The sequence below is a fragment of the Mobula hypostoma genome, chromosome X2, assembly GCF_963921235.1.
Source record: "Mobula hypostoma chromosome X2, sMobHyp1.1, whole genome shotgun sequence".
NCBI lineage: Eukaryota > Metazoa > Chordata > Chondrichthyes > Myliobatiformes > Myliobatidae > Mobula > Mobula hypostoma.
In genome coordinates this window covers 32,298,435-32,317,966 of record NC_086129.1, presented here as the reverse complement: position 1 = coordinate 32,317,966, position 19,532 = coordinate 32,298,435, and the positions used below count along the sequence as shown (strand labels likewise).

Here is a 19,532-nt window from a genome sequence, read left to right as displayed (position 1 = left end):
AGCTCTTACAAAATGAAGCAGCTTGATAACTATTTGTCCAATTATTCCTTACTAGTTCCGATAAACCAACAGTCCTTTTGCTGCTCTAACTGCATGGACATAATTAAAAACACAAACTTGGGGTCAGTGAGATCAGGGATTTGAATGCATGGCTCAGAGATTGAGGTGGGAAAAATGGGTTTCAATTATTGAGGCATTTGCAGCAGTGCTGCAGAAAAAAAACTGTTCCATTGCGATGGCTTTCAATTGAATAAGTTGGGATCCATCTTAAAAATAGAAAGGCAAATTCTGTGTTGGCCTTCATTGTAAAAGGATTTTAATAGAATGATAAAAGCATGGAATTCAGGCTCTGTTGAGATTGCACCTAAACTGTTGTGTACAAAGCCTCCCGGACGTCCACATCTGCGCCAGGTGCATCGAGATGCAGCTCCTAAGGGACCGTGTTAGGGAACTGGAGCTGCAGCTCGATGATCTTCATCTGGTCAGGGAGAGTGAGGAGTTGATAGAGAGGAGTTACAGGCAGATGGTCACACCGGGGCCACGGGAGGCAGACAAGTGGGTCACTGTTAGGAGGGGGAAGGGGAAGAGTCAGGTAATAGAGAGTACCCCGGTGGCTGTGCCCCTTGACAATAGGTACTCCTGTTTGAGTACTGTTGGGGGGGACAGCTTACCTGGGGGAAGCGACAGTGGCCATGCCTCTGGCACAGAGTCTGGCCCTGTAGCTCAGAAGGGTAGGGCAAGGAAGAGGAGGGCAGTTGTGATAGGGGACTCGATAGTAAGGGGATCAGATTGGCGATTCTGTGGACGCAGTCCAGAGACCTGGATGGTAGTTTGCCTCCCTGGTGCCAGGGTCCGGGATATTTCTGATCGCGTCCAAGATATCCTGAAGTGGGGGGTGAGGAGCCAGAGATTGTGGTACATATAGGTACCAATGACATAGGTAGGAAAAGGGAAGAGGTCCTGAAAGGAGAATATAGGGAGTTAGGAAGGGAGTTGAGAAAAAGGACCGCAAAGGTAGGCCACGCAACAGTGAGAGTAGGAATGCAATGAGGTGGAGGATAAATGCGTGGCTGTGGGATTGGAGCAGGGGGCAGGGATTCAAGTTTTTGGATCATTGGGACCTCTTTTGGCGCAGGTGTGACCTGTACAAAAAGGACGGTTACACTTGAATCCTAGGGGGACCAATATCTTGGTGGGGAGATTTGCGAGGGCTACTGAGGTGACATTAAACTAGAATGGTTGGGGGGTGGGAATCAAATTAAAGAGACTAGGAGAGAAGAGGTTAGTTCACAACAGGGGGATGGGAACAAGTGCAGAGAGACAGAGGGGTGTAAAATGAGGGTAGAAGCAAGAAGTAGTAAGGTGAAAAGTAAAAGTGGCAGGCCAGCAAATCCAGGGCAAAAATCAAAAAGGGCCACTTTTCAACATAATTGTATAAGGGCTAAGAGTGTTGTAAAAGCAAGCCTGAGGCTTTGTGTATCAATGCAAGGAGCATTCTTAACAAGGTGGATGAATTAAAAGTGCAGATTGTTATTAATGATTATGATATAGTTGGGATCACAGAGACATGGCTCCAGGGTGACCAAGGATGGGAGCTCAACAGTCAGGGATATTCAATATTCAGGAGGGATAGACTTGAAAGAAAAGGAGGTGGGGTAGCATTGCTGGTTAGAGAGGAGATTAACGTAATAGAAAGGAAGGACATTAGCCGGGAGGATGTGGAGTCGATATGGGTAAAGCTGCATAACACTAAGGGGCAGAAAACACTGGTGGGAGTTGTGTGCAGGCCACCTAACAGTAGTAGTGAGGTTGGGGATGGTATTAAACAGGAAATTAGAAATGCGTGCAATAAAGGAACAGCAGTTATAATGGGTGACTTCAATCTACATATAGATTGGGTGAACGAAATTGGTAAGGGTGCTGAGGAAGAGGATTTCTTGGAATGTATGCGGGATGGTTTTTTGAACCAACATGTTGAGGAACCAACTAGAGAGAAGGCTATTCTAGACTGGGTATTGAGCAATGAGGAAGGGTTAATTAGCAATCTTGTCGTGAGAGGCCCCTTGGGTAAGAGTGACCATAATATGGTGGAATTCTTCATTAAGATGGAGAGTGACAGAGTTAATTCAGAAACAAAGGTTCTGAACTTAAAGAAGGGTAACTTTGAAGGTATGAGACGTGAATTAGCTAAGATAGACTGGCAAATGACACTTAAAGGGTTGACGGTGGATATGCAATGGTAAGCATTTAAAGATCGCATGGATGAACTACAACAATTGTTCATCCCAGTTTGGCAAAAGAATAAATCAGGGAAGGTAATGCACCCATGGCTGACAAGGGAAATTAGGGATAGTATCAATTCCAAAGAAGAAGCATACAAATTAGCCAGAAAAAGTGGCTCACCTGTGGACTAGGAGAAATTCAGAGTCCAGCAGAGGAGGACAAAGGGCTTAATTAGGAAAGGGAAAAAAGATTATGAGAGAAAACCGGCAGGGAACATAAAAACTGACTGTAAAAGCTTTTATAGATATGTGAAAAAAAGATTGGTAAAGACAAATGTAGGTCCCCTGCAGACAGAAACAGGTGAATTGATTATGGGGAGCAAGGACATGGCAGACCAATTGAATAACTACTTTGGTTCTGTCTTCACTAAGGAGGACATAAATAATCTTCCAGAAATAGTAGGGGACAGAGGGTCCAGTGAGATGGAGGAACTGAGGGAAATACATGTTAATAGGGAAGTGGTGTTAGGTAAATTGAAGGGATCAAAGGCAGATAAATCCCCAGGGCCAGATGGTCTGCATCCCAGAGTGCTTAAGAAAGTAGCCCAAGAAATACTGGATGCATTAGTGATAATTTTTCAAAACTCTTTAGATTCTGGACTAGTTCCTGAGGATTGGAGGGTGGCTAATGTAACCCCACTTTTTAAAAAAGGAGGGAGAGAGAAGCCGGGGAATTATAGACCGGTTAGCCTAGCATTGGTGGTGGGGAAAATGCTAGAGTCAGTTATCGAAGATGTGATAACAGCGCATTTGGAAAGCAGTGAAATCATCGGACAAAGTCAGCATGGATTTGTGAAAGGAAAATCATGTCTGACGAACCTCATGGAATTTTTTGAGGATGTAACTAGTAGAGTGGATAGGGGAGAACCAGTGGATGTGGTATATTTGGATTTTCAAAAGGCTTTTGACAAGGTCCCACACAGGAGATCAGTGTGCAAACTTAAAGCACACGGTATTGGGGGTAAGGTATTGATGTGGCTAGAGAATTGGTTGGCAGACAGGAAGCAAAGAGTGGGAATAGTCGGGACCTTTTCAGAATGGCAGGCAGTGACTAGTGGGGTACCACAATGCTCAGTGCTGGGACCCCAGTTGTTTACAATATATATTAATCACTTGGATGAGGGAATTAAATGCAGCGTCTCAAAGTTTGCGAATGACACGAAGTTGGGCGGCAGTGTTAGCTGTAAGGAGGATGCTAAGAGGATGCAGGGTGACTTGGATAGGTTAGGTGAGTGGGCAAATTCATGGCAGATGCAATTTAATGTGGATAAATGTGAGGATATCCACTTTGGTGGCAAAAACAGGAAAAAAGATTATTATTTGAATGGTGGCCGATTAGGAAAAGGGGAGGTGCAACGAGACCTGGGTGTCATTATACACCAGTCATTGAAAGTGCGCATGCAGGTACAGCAGGCGGTGAAAAAGGCGAATGGTATGCTGGCATTCATAGCAAGAGGATTCGAGTACAGGAGCAGGGAGGTACTACTGCAGTTGTACAAGGCCTTGGTGAGTCCACACCTGGAGTATTGTGTGCAGTTTTGGTGCCCTAATCTGAGGAAAGACATCCTTGCCATAGAGGGAGTACAAAGAAGGTTCACCAGATTGATTCCTGGGATGGCAGGACTTTCATATGATGAAAGACTGGATTGACTAGGCTTATATTCATTGGAATTTAGAAGTTTGAGAGGGGATCTGATTGAAACGTATAAAATCCTAAAGGGATTGGACAGGCTAGATGCAGGAAGATTGTTCCCGATGTTGGGGAAGTCCAGAACGAGGGGTCATAGCTTGAGGATAAAGGGGAAGACTTTTAGGACCGAGATTAGGAAAAACTTCTTCACACAGAGAGTGGTGAATCTGTGGAATTCTCTGCCACAGGAAACAGTTGAGGCCTGTTTATTGGCTATATTTAAGAGGGAGTTTGATATGGCCCTTGTGGCTAAAAGGATCAGGGGGTATGGAGGGAAGGCTGGTACAGGGTTCTGAGTTGGATGATCAGCCATGATCATACTGAATGGTGGTGCAGGCTCGAAGGGCCGAATGGCCTACTCCTGCACCTATTTTCTATGTTTCTAAATCTGGTATCCCTACCTAAGAAATGACATACAGGCAAACCTCACGTTATAAGAGGGTTACATTCCGAGAAATGGTCTATTCTGTGATTTCCCATATAGGAAGTTTGTCAAATGTACATGTATCAAGGAACTTAAGTTTTAAAAAACTGTTTTGATTTATTTACTTTTTCTCACATAAATTCCACGAGGGCTAATATGCTTAGTCCAGATTTTGGATTGTAGTTTGTGAATCTTGAAAAGATAAATTTCCATTACTCAAACAGCTGTAATGTGGAGATTTCCTGTCATTATTATAACAAAAATGCAACAAACATTCACTAGATTAATTCCTGACATAATCATTTTTTAATTTTATTATTGTGCAATATCCTCCAATAATCTCTTCAGTTTAGACAAATGAGTCGTGACATTATTAAAATATACAAAATTCTTAAAAGACTTCACAGGGGAGAGGTGGAGATGACGTTTTCCATGGCTGGGGATCTAGAACCAAGTGTCCCAATTTCAAAATAAGGTGTCTGCCATTCATAGTTAAGATGAGTAAAAGCTTCTTCACCTAGGTCCTAGACAATAGTGAATTTTTGGAATTGTCTGCAGAAGGGACCATAGAGACTCAGTCACTAAATGTTTTAATAGATATTTGAATACTAGAGTAATAAACAAAGTTGCAATTACTGGGGGTAAGTGCCACTGCTGTAAAGGATTAGCCATGAAGTTATTAAATGGGTAATAGCTGTGAAGGACAGAATGGTCAAATCCTGCTTCTTTTTGTCTTACGTTCTTACATATCAGAAGCTCACCAGGTTGACAGTCAGAGGTGCAAATCCATCAGTATGTGATAGCACAAAATAATATTGTGCAAGAAGTAATTGACTCATGGTTGTTGTGGTAAATTGGTAGTTAAATTGGCCTTCAAGTAAGACATCACTTCAGCATAAACAAATCACTAACACTGCCTTATATTCAAAATGTAATACCCTCAGTTATGTTGGATGGCCACTAATTAATCTTCCTTTCTCTTTCTGCATTCTGATGCAGTATTGCACTTCGTCCTATGATGGCTTTTCTTACCTCCCAATGATGAGTTCTCCCTTAGAATTTATCACTAATTGTATTGTATGATTTAAAATTTCTGATGCAAAGTGCAACTTTCAAGTAGAGCCGATAAACCCATGAGTCTCAGAGCAGCTAATTTAAATGCCCAGTTGTTAGATAACGAGAGGCTTATTCATGATGACTAATCCTCTGAAGAGACCTCAAAAGGTTTATGTATCGGCTAATCAGCAAGGTATCTGAATATTCTGAGAAGAATGTGGTAGTTGCCCATGGCAAGCAAATGGGTGAAAGGCTTCTGACCTGTTTATTGAGAGGCCTACAGCCTCAATAATCTCAAGTTCTGTCACGGAGCACCTGATACAACAGGGTTGAGCATTTGTTACATGTTGTCTTCCTCTTTGTATGTGAAGGTTAGAAACAGCATCTAACAACCAACAAAAAGGACCTTGATTTGCACATTTGTTCATTTAACATGAACTGATCCCCCATTTGCAGACATAACAAAAGTTTGCTTCTGGCTGAAACTGGGAACGATTGGTACTACCAAAGCACCTTTAATCGCAGATTGTTCGTTTATCAAGCAGGAAATGGACAAATGGAAATTACCCACAATATTTTGGTATTGATATTTTGTATTTTTATGCTATGATATTTTTTCAGAACTGCAAGACAAAGCAATTATCTGCTAAGAAAAATGGATTGATAAATATAGTGAGAGAGAAACCTCCACGACCACCTGATAAGTCTTCAACTAAACAGCATGCACAGAAAACCCAGCAGGAAGAGAAGTTGCGACATGTTGAAGATGCAGGGGCTCATCAGACTAAAAATACTTCTGATTTGCTAATAGTTCATAGAGATGATGACAGTGTTCCATTAATCCCTTGCAGTGACCATACATTTGCGTCACCATTACACAGTCAAGTTGGTCCTGCTTTTGTTCCCAACCTTCAGCCAATAGTGAATCTCAACATTCATTTAAATACTTCTTCAGATTTTATCCCAGCTATAACTAGTGATACCACACAAACGACTGTTAGACTAGTACCAGCACATCATCCAATGAGCCAAGACTCTTCTTATTACAAAAGCCACAAAGTTTATAATGCACTGCAGCCCCAACATCCTCTCCCATTTTTTCAGGATGCTCAAGGGACTATACACAATTCACACCAATGCAGCTCTGGTAGATCAAAATTTTTAACAACTTTGAATGCACCAGAAAATGGGCAGCGTCAACTCATGTATAATGCACAAAGTCCTTTCGAAGTACTCCATGCACAGACTCATCATGATCTAATGCTCTCTCCGAAATATCACAAAGCTGCATGTGCTAGAACATTAGTGCCAGGTCTTTACAATCAACCTCGATCAAATCCGATGCCTCACTCAGTGAATCAGGAAAAAGTGATGAGAGAAGATCACAATGCTTTTGGAAAGGAATATGGGAGTTTAGGGTAAGCAGAAAATAACACTGGCTTTTAAAATTTCAGTAAATTTTGTTGGGATCAACATCTGTAAAATGAAATCATATTTCTGTTAAGTAAAACCCGTATGTAAAAAGTTTTGTTATTGTGAGAGATTTTGAAAGATGTATTACAGTTTTTCGAAGAGTCTTTTAATGTCCAATGAAGAATATCTATTCATTTGTTCTGTGTACATATGATCCTTTTAAGGTTAATGAGGCATGTTGCCAAAGTGAAAAAAAGGATGCTTTGGAATGTATCCATCAAGAAAATTGTGATTTATCAAGTTGGGAGAGTCAAAAAGAAAAATAAGTGGACAAACATCAGAAAACAGTATAGCTATCAACACATTTCCTCAGTATTGCTGAAGACTAAACATCATATGCAATGCTTAAGTACATCAAGGAATCAATTTATGTCTCACTTCTTTTGATGTTAGAAAACATGGTGCTGGCTTCTTCAGATAAATGTGCAATTCCGTTTGCCAGTAATCTGTTTCTAAAATATATAACAAGTTGGCATAGAGGAATTCAAATCTACCAGTGGTTCTTGGGGAAAACAATGATGTAAATCTGCAAGGTCAAACGACAAAATACCTGCAGTGACTTCAATGCTTCGTGCTTAGATTTTGTTCGTTAAGTTGATATTGATGTTTCCAAATAGGTTAAACATTTCAGTGCTAATAGACTGCATTCAGTCTATGTGATCAAACAAAATCTTTTTCCTTGCTGAAGAATCAGATTTATTATCAAATCCCACCATGTCCTTGTCTCCTCCTCACCTGCTTCAGACAATGATGTGTGTATTCCTCCATTTCCTTGCTGTTGCACATTCCCAGCTGTAAATGATTGTCCATTAGCAGCCATACCATTGTTTGCTTCATTCTTCAAACTCTTGAAGTTAACCTCTCTGGTTCTCTACCCACCTCCTGCCCATTTAAAAATCTCCTTAAAACCTATAAATTTGCCTCAGCTGTGGCCCTATACCTAAATATCCTGGAACATATTGACATCAAAATTTGATTGCTTAAGTACTTTGTTGACATTTTACTGCAAAATTGCTATAAAAATGCAAGCTATTATTTGGTGATAGGATAGATAAGGAGAGTTACTGTATATCTGTATGCAATCATGTTGTCCGGGAATAATGTGGGGAAAAAATTGTGATTCTTCTCCTTTTTGACAATTGGAGAACCTTAGTCACTGGAAATATTAAGTTCGTTTTGTACATTTCTCCTAGCGATCGGCAGTACTTCAGTTTTACGAAAGGAATGTGGATTTTACTGTCAGTAATTTCACTGTCCTCCAAGCACTGCTTGGAGATGGGCAGTCTCTCAATGTAGCAGTTAATTAATTTCCTGCCTTCTAGTTCCCCCAGTTCCTAGTACAAATCAGCATTAAAGAGCATATGTTGACATTCAATATACAGCTCTTCATATTTACTACAACATCTCATCAATGTGATTGGTATTTGCTGAAGGCATGTAAAGCTGGCAGCTACAAGTGCTATTTGATTCAGACCATTGCACAGATCACTGAGTGACTGGTGCCACTAAAGATGACTGCTCCATGATTTATCCATCTAAAACCACTGAACCATTGGTCACAATGGAGATTATCAGTTTCTGCATTGTTGCAATAACAGTGGCTTGAGTGAACTGGCTTTTCTTAGCAGGCCTTGCAAACTGAAGAAACAAGAAGTAGTAATAATATGTGTTTTCAACTCATTTGGTACAGAATTTGTCTCTCTACTTCTTGCCAGATACTGTAGTTGATTACTTTGTCTGGTTATCTCAAAATTACATGGCTTCTTTTTAAGCAAAGTTTATTTATTTGATTATCTATGTATTTATTTATTTAGAGGTACAGCATGGAACAGGCCATTCTGGCTCAACAAGCTGCATTGCCTAAAAACCCACCTATTTAATCCTAGCCTAATCACAGGGCAATTTACAATGGCCAATTAATCTACTAACTAATGCGTCTTTGGAATGTGAGAGGAAACCGGAGAACCTGGAAGAAACCCATGCACTCACAGGAAGGACATGCAAACTTCTTACAGAGGATGCAGGAGTTGAACTCCGAACTCTGATGCCCTAAGTTGCAATAACATTGTGCTAACTGCAGTGCTAGTATGGTGCCCTGAAAGTTAATACTTTAAACTCATAAAAACATTAATGATATACTTAAATCTCATTCATTTCAAAATGATTTATATAAGTTACATTAATTTTATTTATTTATTTATTATAACTAACATTTTAATTAGTTTTCCAATTACTGAGTAGAATGGTTTCTCTCATTTTTAAAAAAAAACATCAGGAAAATCAGATGAAAGAGTAATTTTTTTTTAATGTACTGTACATTGTAAGCCCTGAGCAAGTTTGAGTGTACTTAACAATTGTTACTTTAACTTGCTGACACTTAGTTATCATCTGCCAGATGGCTCCTATTCAGCAATCAGGACTGAAAAGAATGTTTTCATGCCCTGTCATAGTGGGTATTCAATGATGGGCCTGAAAAGTGAAGTTGATTGAGAAATTCATCTGTGGCTTTCCGACTCAAAATGAAAGCCATGGGTGATGAGGTTAAATAGGTATTTTGATAAATTAGAATAATCTGTTGTTTCTAGGTAATTTATAGTGTAAATTCCTCTTTACTAAACTACATGTTATCACTTTGGCCACAGTAGAAGAGAAATTTGACATTTTGTAATGTAAATCTGTCCAACAGTTTCCTGAAATCCAATGTTTTCCTTTATGCTCCAAAGCTAAATAATCCTATATACTTGATGCAAGTGGAATTTCATATTGCAATGAAGATATCAACGCTTTTTAACAGGATATAGATAGTTTAAGATGAATACTCTAAAAATTAAAAATATTTGGCTTCATGTAATCAATTTGCTACATTTAATATTGTTTTCAAATATGTCATTTGTAGAACTGAGGAGCATTAAACACAAATTAAAATTTTTACAACCTAACACATTAATAATTTATTTAAAAAACAATGGAAGTAATCTGAAATATTTTACCAGCATCTGTGCCTAACATGAAAATTACCCTTGCTACACATGTCTACTGAAGGAATTTTTGTTCAGTGTTAAATTAGAATGGCAGAGTCTGCTGCTTCTATACCAGTGTTGTATCCTCTACGATGTAACATCTATATAAGATTCAGCTTCCATTTGTAAAATCCATTTGATAAAGAGTGATCTTAAAATCAAGATCGTGTGTCCATGTATATCAGCAGGTTTTATATATGAGTACCAGTGTGCCACATTGACTTTCTGACTCTTGTTTATCCCCGTAACAAGCAGAATTAATAGATGGGAACTTATAGATGGATTTTGAACATGTAGATGGGTACTTTGGATTTCCAAAAGACGTCTGACAAGATTCCATATTAAAGGCTGGTACGAAAGATAACAACTCATGAGATAGGGGAATTGATTTTTAGCTTGACTTGAATACTGGTTATTAAATAAGAGATTAAGAATAAATGGGTTTTTCAAGCTGCAAGAATATAACAAGTGGAGGGCCCCAAGGATCAGTCTTGGACTGTATTACTTATTACACGTGACCCCCAAGTTACGGCTATATGGATAAATGAAATTTGTTCTTAAAGAACTCACAAGTCTCTACATAAAAGTATGAGATGTGGAATAAAATTCTCTCATGAAAATTATATGGAAAAAGTAAATAAACAAGGAATTTACTATCTTTCAACTTGCCATTCTTGATGCATGTTCAGATGACATGACTGTGTTATAATAACCTGAAATAGAGGGAAGAATGTAAGAAATTTGTGTTCATTGATGATACAAATGTATGTCAAATGGTATGTTTTGACAAGGGCATATGCTTCTGCAAAAGGATAGGTTGAGTGAATGGCTCAAAACTTGGCAAATGGAGTTTAATATGGGAAAGTGTCAGGTCACACATTTCAAAAAGAGGGCAGACTATAATCTTAATGAAGAGAGATTGCAAATGAGTTACGTAAAGAGCATCTCAGTGTTTTTGTGTATGGATCACAAAGAGTTAGCATATATTGGCGAGATCGCACCTGGAATATTGTGCACAGTTTTAATCCTTTATTTAAGAAAGGATACATTGGAAATACTCCAAAGGTGATTTGTCAAGCTAATTCTTGGGCTGAGAAGATTGTGCTATAACGGGAGGCTAATGGGTCTTTATTTATGGAATTTAGAAGAACATTAAGTGATTTCATTGAAACATTAGATCCTAAGGGGACAGAACAGGGTAGATGTTAAGATGTTCCCATTAGTGGGAGAGTCATGAATGAGGAGATACAGTTACAAAATAGGACGAGCACTCATTTAAAACTTAGTTGCATTTACACTTCTCACAGAGTGAGCACTGGAATTTACAACCCTGGAGGCTTGTGGAGGGAATATCATTGGAGTAAAGGTAGATAATTTTTTGAAAGAAAGTGCAACTAATGTCAGTAGGTAACTATCACAGAACAGGTGTTAAGGCCTGAGGTAAATCAGCATGATCATACTGAATGCTGGGGCAGGTTTGGGGGGGCTGGGTGAACTACCCATGCTCCTATTTCCTTGTATTCTGTTCCATGCCATTGCAGGGAATGAGGACTACATCCATAAGTCTACCCTGAATGATTAGAATTTTCACCAAATAATTCCTGTTTGTACAACAATGATGTAGGCTAGTAACATTCAGATGAATGAAAGTAATTGAATTTCCTTTCTGTTTTTTCCCAAGGTTCCCTGCACTTCCCTTTCTGCCTTCACATCAGCAGAAGTTGGTTCAGTCTACAAGCACGCAACTCATTCAGCAAATGAAGAATATTTATAAGGATACACCACACCTGGCTCACACACACCCTGACTCCCACGTGGTTTTTCCTTCCATTTATCCCATGGCAGAGAGTGATTCTGAACTGGATGCAAGACCAAACAAAAAAATGGGACCATCAATGAAATGCTGTAACTCGGATGGCTACTTAGCACAAATGGAGAAGGTTAATAAACTCAAGGAAAAAAAGCACTTAAAGGTAAAAATAGAAATTACCAAGTTTTTATTCATTTTATTAAATAATTATGAGACCATTTTATGTATATAGAAGAGTTTAGTTCTTATTATTGAAATTATCATCACCCTTCAATACACCCAGCTGAATGTGCAGACGCCAAACCTGAGCTTGCTTCTTTCAATTTTGCTTTAAAAGAAGAGCAATACAGTTGTGAATTTTAGACTGACTGATATCACTTATAGGCTCTTTAGGATACTACAGATTTTTTCCTGGAAGCAACAATGCCATGACCATGGATTTAATATAGAATATAGACGAGAACAGCCCATGATGGTGTGCCGACCTTTTAACTTACTCCAAGGTCAATCTAACCCTTCTCTCCTACATGACCCTCATTCATCCATGTGCCTATCTAATACTCTCTTAAAATCCCCAATGTATCTGCCTTTATCACCACCCCAGGCAGTGCGTTCAATACATTTACCAATCTCAGCATTAAAAAAAGTACCTCTGACATCCCCCCTGTACTTTTCTCCAGTCACCTTAAAAGTATTTCCTCTTGCATTAGCCATTGCACTTGAGGAAGAAGATGCTGATGATCCACTCTACCAATGCCTCATCATCTTATACACCTTTATCAAGTCTCTTCTCATCCTCCTTCACTCCAAAGAGAAAAACCCTAGCTTGCTCAATATTTCCTCATAAGTCATACTCTCTGATCCAGGCAGCATTCTGATTAATCTCCTCTGAACCCTCTCGAAATCTTCCACATTCTTCCTATAATGTAATGACCGGAACGGAATGTAATATTCCTATTATGTTCTAACCAGAATTTTATAGAGCTGTAACATTACCTCGAGGGTCTTGAGCTCAGTCACCTGAATAATGAAGGCCAGCACACCGTACGCCTTCTTACCGCCCTGTCAACTTGCGCTGCAACTTTGAGATATCTATGGACATGGACTCCAAGATCCCTCTGTTACTCCACACTGCTAAGAGTGCCTCCATTAATCCTGTACTCTGCCTTCAAGTTCAACCTTCAAAGTGTATCACTTCACACTTTTCTGGATTGATCCCGATCCCCACTTCTCAGCACAGCTCTGCATTCTGTCAATATCCCATTGTAACCTATGACAACCTTCTGCACTGTTCACACCACCACCAACCTTCCTGTTATTTGCAAACTTAGTAACCCACCTACTACACTTCATCATCTAAGTCATTTATAAAATTCATAAAGAGCAGGTATCCCTGAACAGATCCCTCAGAAACACCACTGGTCACCGACCTCCAGGCCAAACGTGCTCCATTTACTATGACTCTCTGTGTTCTGTAGGAAAGCCAGTTCTTAATCCACACAGCTAGGCTTCCATGGATCCATGCTTCTTGACTTTCTGAATGAGCCTACCATGGGGAACCTTGCCAAACACCGTACTAAAACTCATATGTATCACATCCATTGCTCTGCCTTCATCAAACTGTTTTGACATCTCTTTGAATAATTCAATCAAGCTTGTGAGGCACATCCTGCCCCTCACAAATCCCTAATCAGACAATACTTCTATAAATGCTTATAAATCCTTTCTCTAAGAATCCTATTGAATAGTTTGCCCACCACTGATGTAAGGCCCACTAGTCTATAATTCTCAGGATTATCCCTATTATATTTATTGAACAAAGGAATAACTTTTGCCACCTCCGTTCTTCTATTACTACTCCTGTAGCCAATTAGGACACAAAGAACATTGCCAAAGGCACGGCAATCTCTTCTCTGTAGTAACCTGGGCTATATCTTGTCCAGCCCCAGAGACTTATCTATCTTAATATTTTTCAAAAATTCCAAAGAAGTTCCTCTTTCTTAACCTCAACATGTTCCATCACATTAGCCTGTTCTGTGCTGATCTCAGATTCATCAAGTCCCTCTCACTGATGAATGCTGAAGCACCTTTAAATACCTCCCCTACCTCTTCCGACTCCAAGCACATGTTTCCTCTTCTAACCCTGATCAGTCTTGCCTTCAGTTTAGTCATCCTCCTGTTCTTCACATACATGTAGAATGCCTCGGGGCTTTCCCTAATCCTACTCACCAAGGTTTTCTCATGTTCACTTCTAGCTCTCCTCTCAATAGGGTAAACCTATCAAGAATCTCCTGCAAATACTCCCTAAACAACCTTCACATTTCCATTGTACATTTCCCTGAGAACATCTGTTCCCAAATTACACTCCCAAGTTGCTGTTGAATGGTTGAATGACCCTTATCCAAAATGCTTGAGGCCAGAAGTATTTTAGATTTTGGATTTTTTAATATATAATGAGATGCTTTGATCGGCATAATTTCCAACTCTGAATTTATGTACTACCTGTAAGCAGTCTGTGTCTCATACTTGTTCATTACACATATGTAGTTAACAGTAAAAATTATTAGATACCATTAATATAATGAAAATATAATGTGTGCAGGGTAACAAAAGCATCGGGAGAATACCTGAATCAGCTGTTGAACAACAACAAACAATGACAGGCTTTCAGTCTCCACCTACAATACCATGTTTTGATTGAAAAGTTACAGTACACTATACTTGTAATTTACTTTTTTTATGTTTTATGTAAGGTATCAAAACAATCAACATTGTAGACTTGCTCTGGTGTTAGGTTTTCATCAGCAATGATCTTGGCAAGCTCATCAATGAATTTCTCTGCTGCTTGTGATCAGCGGATGTTTCATCACAACAAATCTTTAAAAATTTAATGCCGTGCATTTTCTTAAAGTTCTGCAACTAGCCTGAATATTCACAATTACCTTTAATTTTCAGTTCATTATGATAGATCTTTGATTGTTTCATGATTAGCATACCTTTAAATGTCATATGTTCACTTAGATGCTTATGAATCCATGTTGGCGCATGGCCAAATGGTTAAGGCGTTCGTCGAGTGATTTGAAGGTCGTTAGTTCGAGCCTTGACTGAGGCAGCGTGTGTGACCTTGAGCAAGGCACTTAATCACACATTGCTCTGCGATGACACCGGTGCCAAGCTGTATAGGTCCTAATGCCCTTCCCTTGGACAACATCGGTGGCATGGAGAGGGGAGACTTGCAGCATAGGCAACTGCTGGTCTTCCATACAACCTTGCCCAGGCCTGCGCCCTGGAAACCTTCCAAGGCGCAAATCCATGGTCTCATGAGACTAACGGATGCCTATTTTATGAATCCACTCTTTCAATACACGATTGAGATCTTAATTTTTTGCCTTATGCAGTTTTTCTATTTTTCATTAATTTCTGTTCATTACGTATGTGAGATCACTTCTAAGAACTGTCTGTGGTGCCTAGAGACCTGCGCATGACCTGGGAGCCTTCCTAGTGCCTTGTGGAATTTTCCACTTGTGCGTCATGTCAGTGTGCAAAAAAAATTAGAATCTTGGAGGTTTTTGGATTTTTGATTTTCCGGATCAGGTGTAGTCAACCTGTAGTATCATAATTAGCCCTCCGCCAATTAAATACTTCTCCACACTATCTGTTTTTATCCTTCAAAGTTCAAAATTCGAAGTAAATTTATTATCAAAGTTCATATATGTCACCATATACTATCTGAGATTCATTTTCCTGAGGGCATTCACAGTTGAACAAAGAAATACAATTGAATTACTGAAAAACTCCACGCAAACAAAGACTGGCAAAGAACAATGTGCAAAAGAAGACACTGTGCAAATAGGAAATAATAATAGTAACAACTAAATAGTAAATAAATAATACTGAGAACATGAGTTGTAGAGTCCTTGAAAGTGAATACATAGGTTGTGGAATCATTTCAGTGTTGAGGTGAGTGAAGTTATCCACACTAGTTCAGAAGCCTGATGGTTGAAGGGGAATAATTGTTCCCGAACCTGGTGGTGTGGGATCTAAGGCTCCTGTAACTCTTTCCCAAATCCAGCAATTAGAAGAGTACGGCTGGATGGTGGAGGTCCTTGATAATGGACACTCTTCTTATGACAGTGCTCTTTGTAGATGTGCTCAATGGTGGGGAGGCTTTTCCTATGATGGACCGGGCTGAATCTACCAGTTTTTTAAGCCTTTTATGTTCTTGGGCATTGGTGTTTCCATACCAGACCATGATGCAACGAGTCAGGACACATCTTTAGAAGTTTGTTAAAGTTTCAAATGACATGCCAAATCTGTGCAAACTTCTAATAAGGTAGAGGCGCTTCTGTGTCTCCTTTGCTTCTTTGTGATGGCATGTGCTGGTCCCAAGACAGATCCTCTAAAATGATAATGCTAAGTAACTTAAAGTTATAGTTCCTCTCCATCTCTGATCCCCTAATGAGAACAGGCTCATGGACTTTTGTTTTCCTCCTCCTCCTGTAATCAATAATCAGCTCTTTGGTTTTGCTGACACTGAGTAAGAGGTTGGGGTCCTTGTCTAAGGCTATGGTAAAGGTCAGGGAGTTGTGGTCACTGTCTCTGAAATGCTCGCCCACTGAGAATTCTGTCACCTGACCAGATTTCTTGCCTAGTACTAGACTCAATATGGCCTCTCCTTCTGTTGGCTTATCCATATATTATTTCAGGAATCCTTCCTGGAAACACTGAACAAATTCTGCCCCATCGAAAACTTTTGTACTAAGAAGGTGCCAATAAATAATAGGGAAGTTGAAGTCACCCATGGCAATAATCCTATTATTTTTGCACATTTCCAAAATCTGCCTATTGATCTGCTCCTCAATGTCCCTGTTATAATTAGATGTCTATAGAATACTCCTAATATTGAATGCTCCCTTCCTGTTTCTGACTTCCACCCACACTGGCTCAGTAGATGATATTTCCATGATATGCTCCTATTCTGCAGCTATGATACCCCTATAAGCAATGCCACTCCCCACCTCTTTTATCTCCCTCTCTGTCCCTTTTGAAAATCTAAGCCCCAGAATATCCAGCAATTAATCCTGCTCTTGTGACAGCCAAGTATATGCAATGGCCACAACATTGTAGGTCCAAGTTCTGATACATGCTCTAAGTTCATCACCCTTGTTACTGATACTTCCCACATTAAGTTAAACACTTTTCAACCCATCCAGTTTGACTGCATTTATATCCTATACTTCCTCTCAGTTTCTCTAAACATTGCATCTACCTTTACACCAACTGCTCCATCGTCTGACCTACCTCTGTGGTTTCCATGCCCCTGTCAAACTCGTTTAAATCCTCCCCAACAACTTAGCGAAGACATTGGTCACCCTCAAGTTAAGGTGTAGCCAGTGTAACAGCTCATACCTTTCCCAGAAGAGATCTCAATGATCTACAAATCTGAAACCCTGCCCCCGTACCAAATCTTCAGCCACACATTCATATGCCATATTATCCTATTCTTACCTTCACTCATGCGTGGCACAAGCAGCAATCCTAAGATTACCACCCTTGATGTCCTGCTTTTCAGCTTCCTTCCTAGTTTGCTTTTTAGGACCTCATCCTTTTTCCTAGCTATATGTAGACTCAATCTGAGAAGTCTCTGTGACGCTGGTACCCAAGAGACAACATACCATCTGGGAGTCTTTTTCATGTCCACAGAATTTCCTGTCTGATCCCCTAACTATTGACCCCTATGTCACCATTGCTCTTCTCTTCTCCCACCCCCCCCCCCGCCACCCCCATAAGCCAGAGACACAGACTCAGCACCAGAGACCTGGTTACTGTGGCTTTTTCTTAGTGATATTAAGTGTGTTGCAGATAGAAGTGAGGGCCTTCTTGTCAAGCTCCTTATTTACTGCTCCTCAAAGAAACCCAGTTATGTTATCCTAAACCTATAAACTGTCCTGGGAGGGAGGGATTCCCATGAGCTTAGTTCTTTCTAGCTGACTTTATGGTCACTGGTTCTCCAGATATCCTGCCACCTTTCCATATCAGCCTCCCTACCCTCCACCTCCCCAATTCTAGCTAGATTAGAAATGCTAGAAGTTTTCTATTTCGAGAGTACTGTTCTTCTTAAGATATTCCAGGTTTCCCTTAAGAGTTCAGAGAGACATACAGGTACTGTCAATGTTTTAACATGAAGAAAAATCCCTGATTGCACTATGAACCATTAGCATCCTACTTAAATCTATTCACCATTTCAAATGAGAACTGATGGGAATCCAGTTAAGTTCCTGTAGTAAGTGAAGAGGTAACACTGAACACTTAGCACTTATATGACTATACCAATAGATCATCGCTTCCTAAGCTGCAGTGCTCCTGTTTTGTAGCTTGGTTGAAAAAAATACTTTGTATTGACTGGCAAAGAGCTTATGTTAAAGACTTGATCTATGCCAACATTTTAGTATCACAATGTAAACTTTAAACATTGGCAGATTGTTTTTTTTTAAGAAAATGATAGATAAAATTATATCCACTATGCTTTGTGTTTATTTCTCAGAATTCCCTTTCTAGCTTTTAATTCAAAGCATAAAATTTTAAATAAATTTGCGATTTTGAAATCTAAAGGATGATCAGTAAGATTTGGGTAGGTGGGAGGTTTTTAAGCCTCTTTGAGGAAGTAGTATAGTGATTTTATTATGACAGTGATGTGGTTAGCTTTAATTCATGAAGTGGATATGGGGTAGGAGGGAGAGATTGGCAGGTGGGTTGGTGCACATTAACCCAGTGCAGAAAATGCTAACAGTGATTCCCGCTGGCATGGCGATAGACTCTGTATATTAATTAAAATGAATTATTAGCAGATCTAGTATTAAAGTTTATATTTTTATACTGAGTCCAAGTTTTGAAATTATTATGTTATAATTTTTAAAATATTTGAAATTATACTGCATGTAATTTTGGAGATAACAGATGTGAGAAGCTAGGTACCTGATTTTCAGATTCAGATAGTTTATTGTCATATACACAGGGTGCAATGTAATTGATTGCTCTCATAAAGCTCTTAGAGTGAACAGAAAACATGGTAATATAACAGTAATAAATATAGTGATAAGTGCAATACAGCACAATGGTGCAAAGAGAGTAGTGCTAGCTGAAGCAGTGCAAAAGAATTGCTAAAATGGTAATAATGGGATAACCAAGAGAGGTAGAGTTGAGAGTGTGAGAATGTGGCAGCACCACCAAGAAGGGGGTGTGAAGGAAGAGTACTGATCTGATAGCAGTGGGGAAGAAGCTGTTCTTCAGTCTGGTTTTCTGGGATTTCAAACTCCTTTGTCTTCTCTCAGCAGGTAGAAGAGAGAATAGGGAAATCCTAGGCAGATGAAGTTAAAACATTAACTTTAGCTTTTACATCGTCATATTCTATGAGAATATTGTTTTGCAATGAGTTGTGTGCAGTTGTCAAATTCTGTGAGTGGTTGAGTAGTTGTTCAGCTAGAATACAACAGATTAGTTTGTTTATTCAGCGGAAGATTTGAAACTAGTTTACCATGATAAGTAGGTTCATTTGGTGTATTCTTTTATACCTTATTTAATGAAGTGTGTTAGGTACATGTACATCCTATCAATTAATTGATTTTGATAATGTAAATTATTGTTTCACAGTTGAGGAGGCATGTGAATATTCCAGTCATGGATCTATCAACTGATGCCAATCGTGGCTTGTATATGTCTTTATCTTTTTGATTTTGGATTCTAATTAAGTGTTCCAATTTCTTACTGGAGAGAATAT

The 19,532-nt window shown here is 39.4% G+C and overlaps 1 protein-coding gene across 1 annotated transcript in view; it reads left to right on the top strand.

Moving 5' to 3' along the window:
- jhy (junctional cadherin complex regulator) overlaps nt 1-19,532 on the top strand; it is a 72,860-nt gene that overhangs the window by 45,436 nt on the left and 7,892 nt on the right. The window contains exons 5-6 of the mRNA XM_063038502.1: nt 6,074-6,870; nt 11,627-11,918. Coding sequence (XP_062894572.1) covers nt 6,074-6,870; nt 11,627-11,918 — 1,089 coding nt within the window. The remainder of the gene's footprint in view (nt 1-6,073; nt 6,871-11,626; nt 11,919-19,532) is intronic.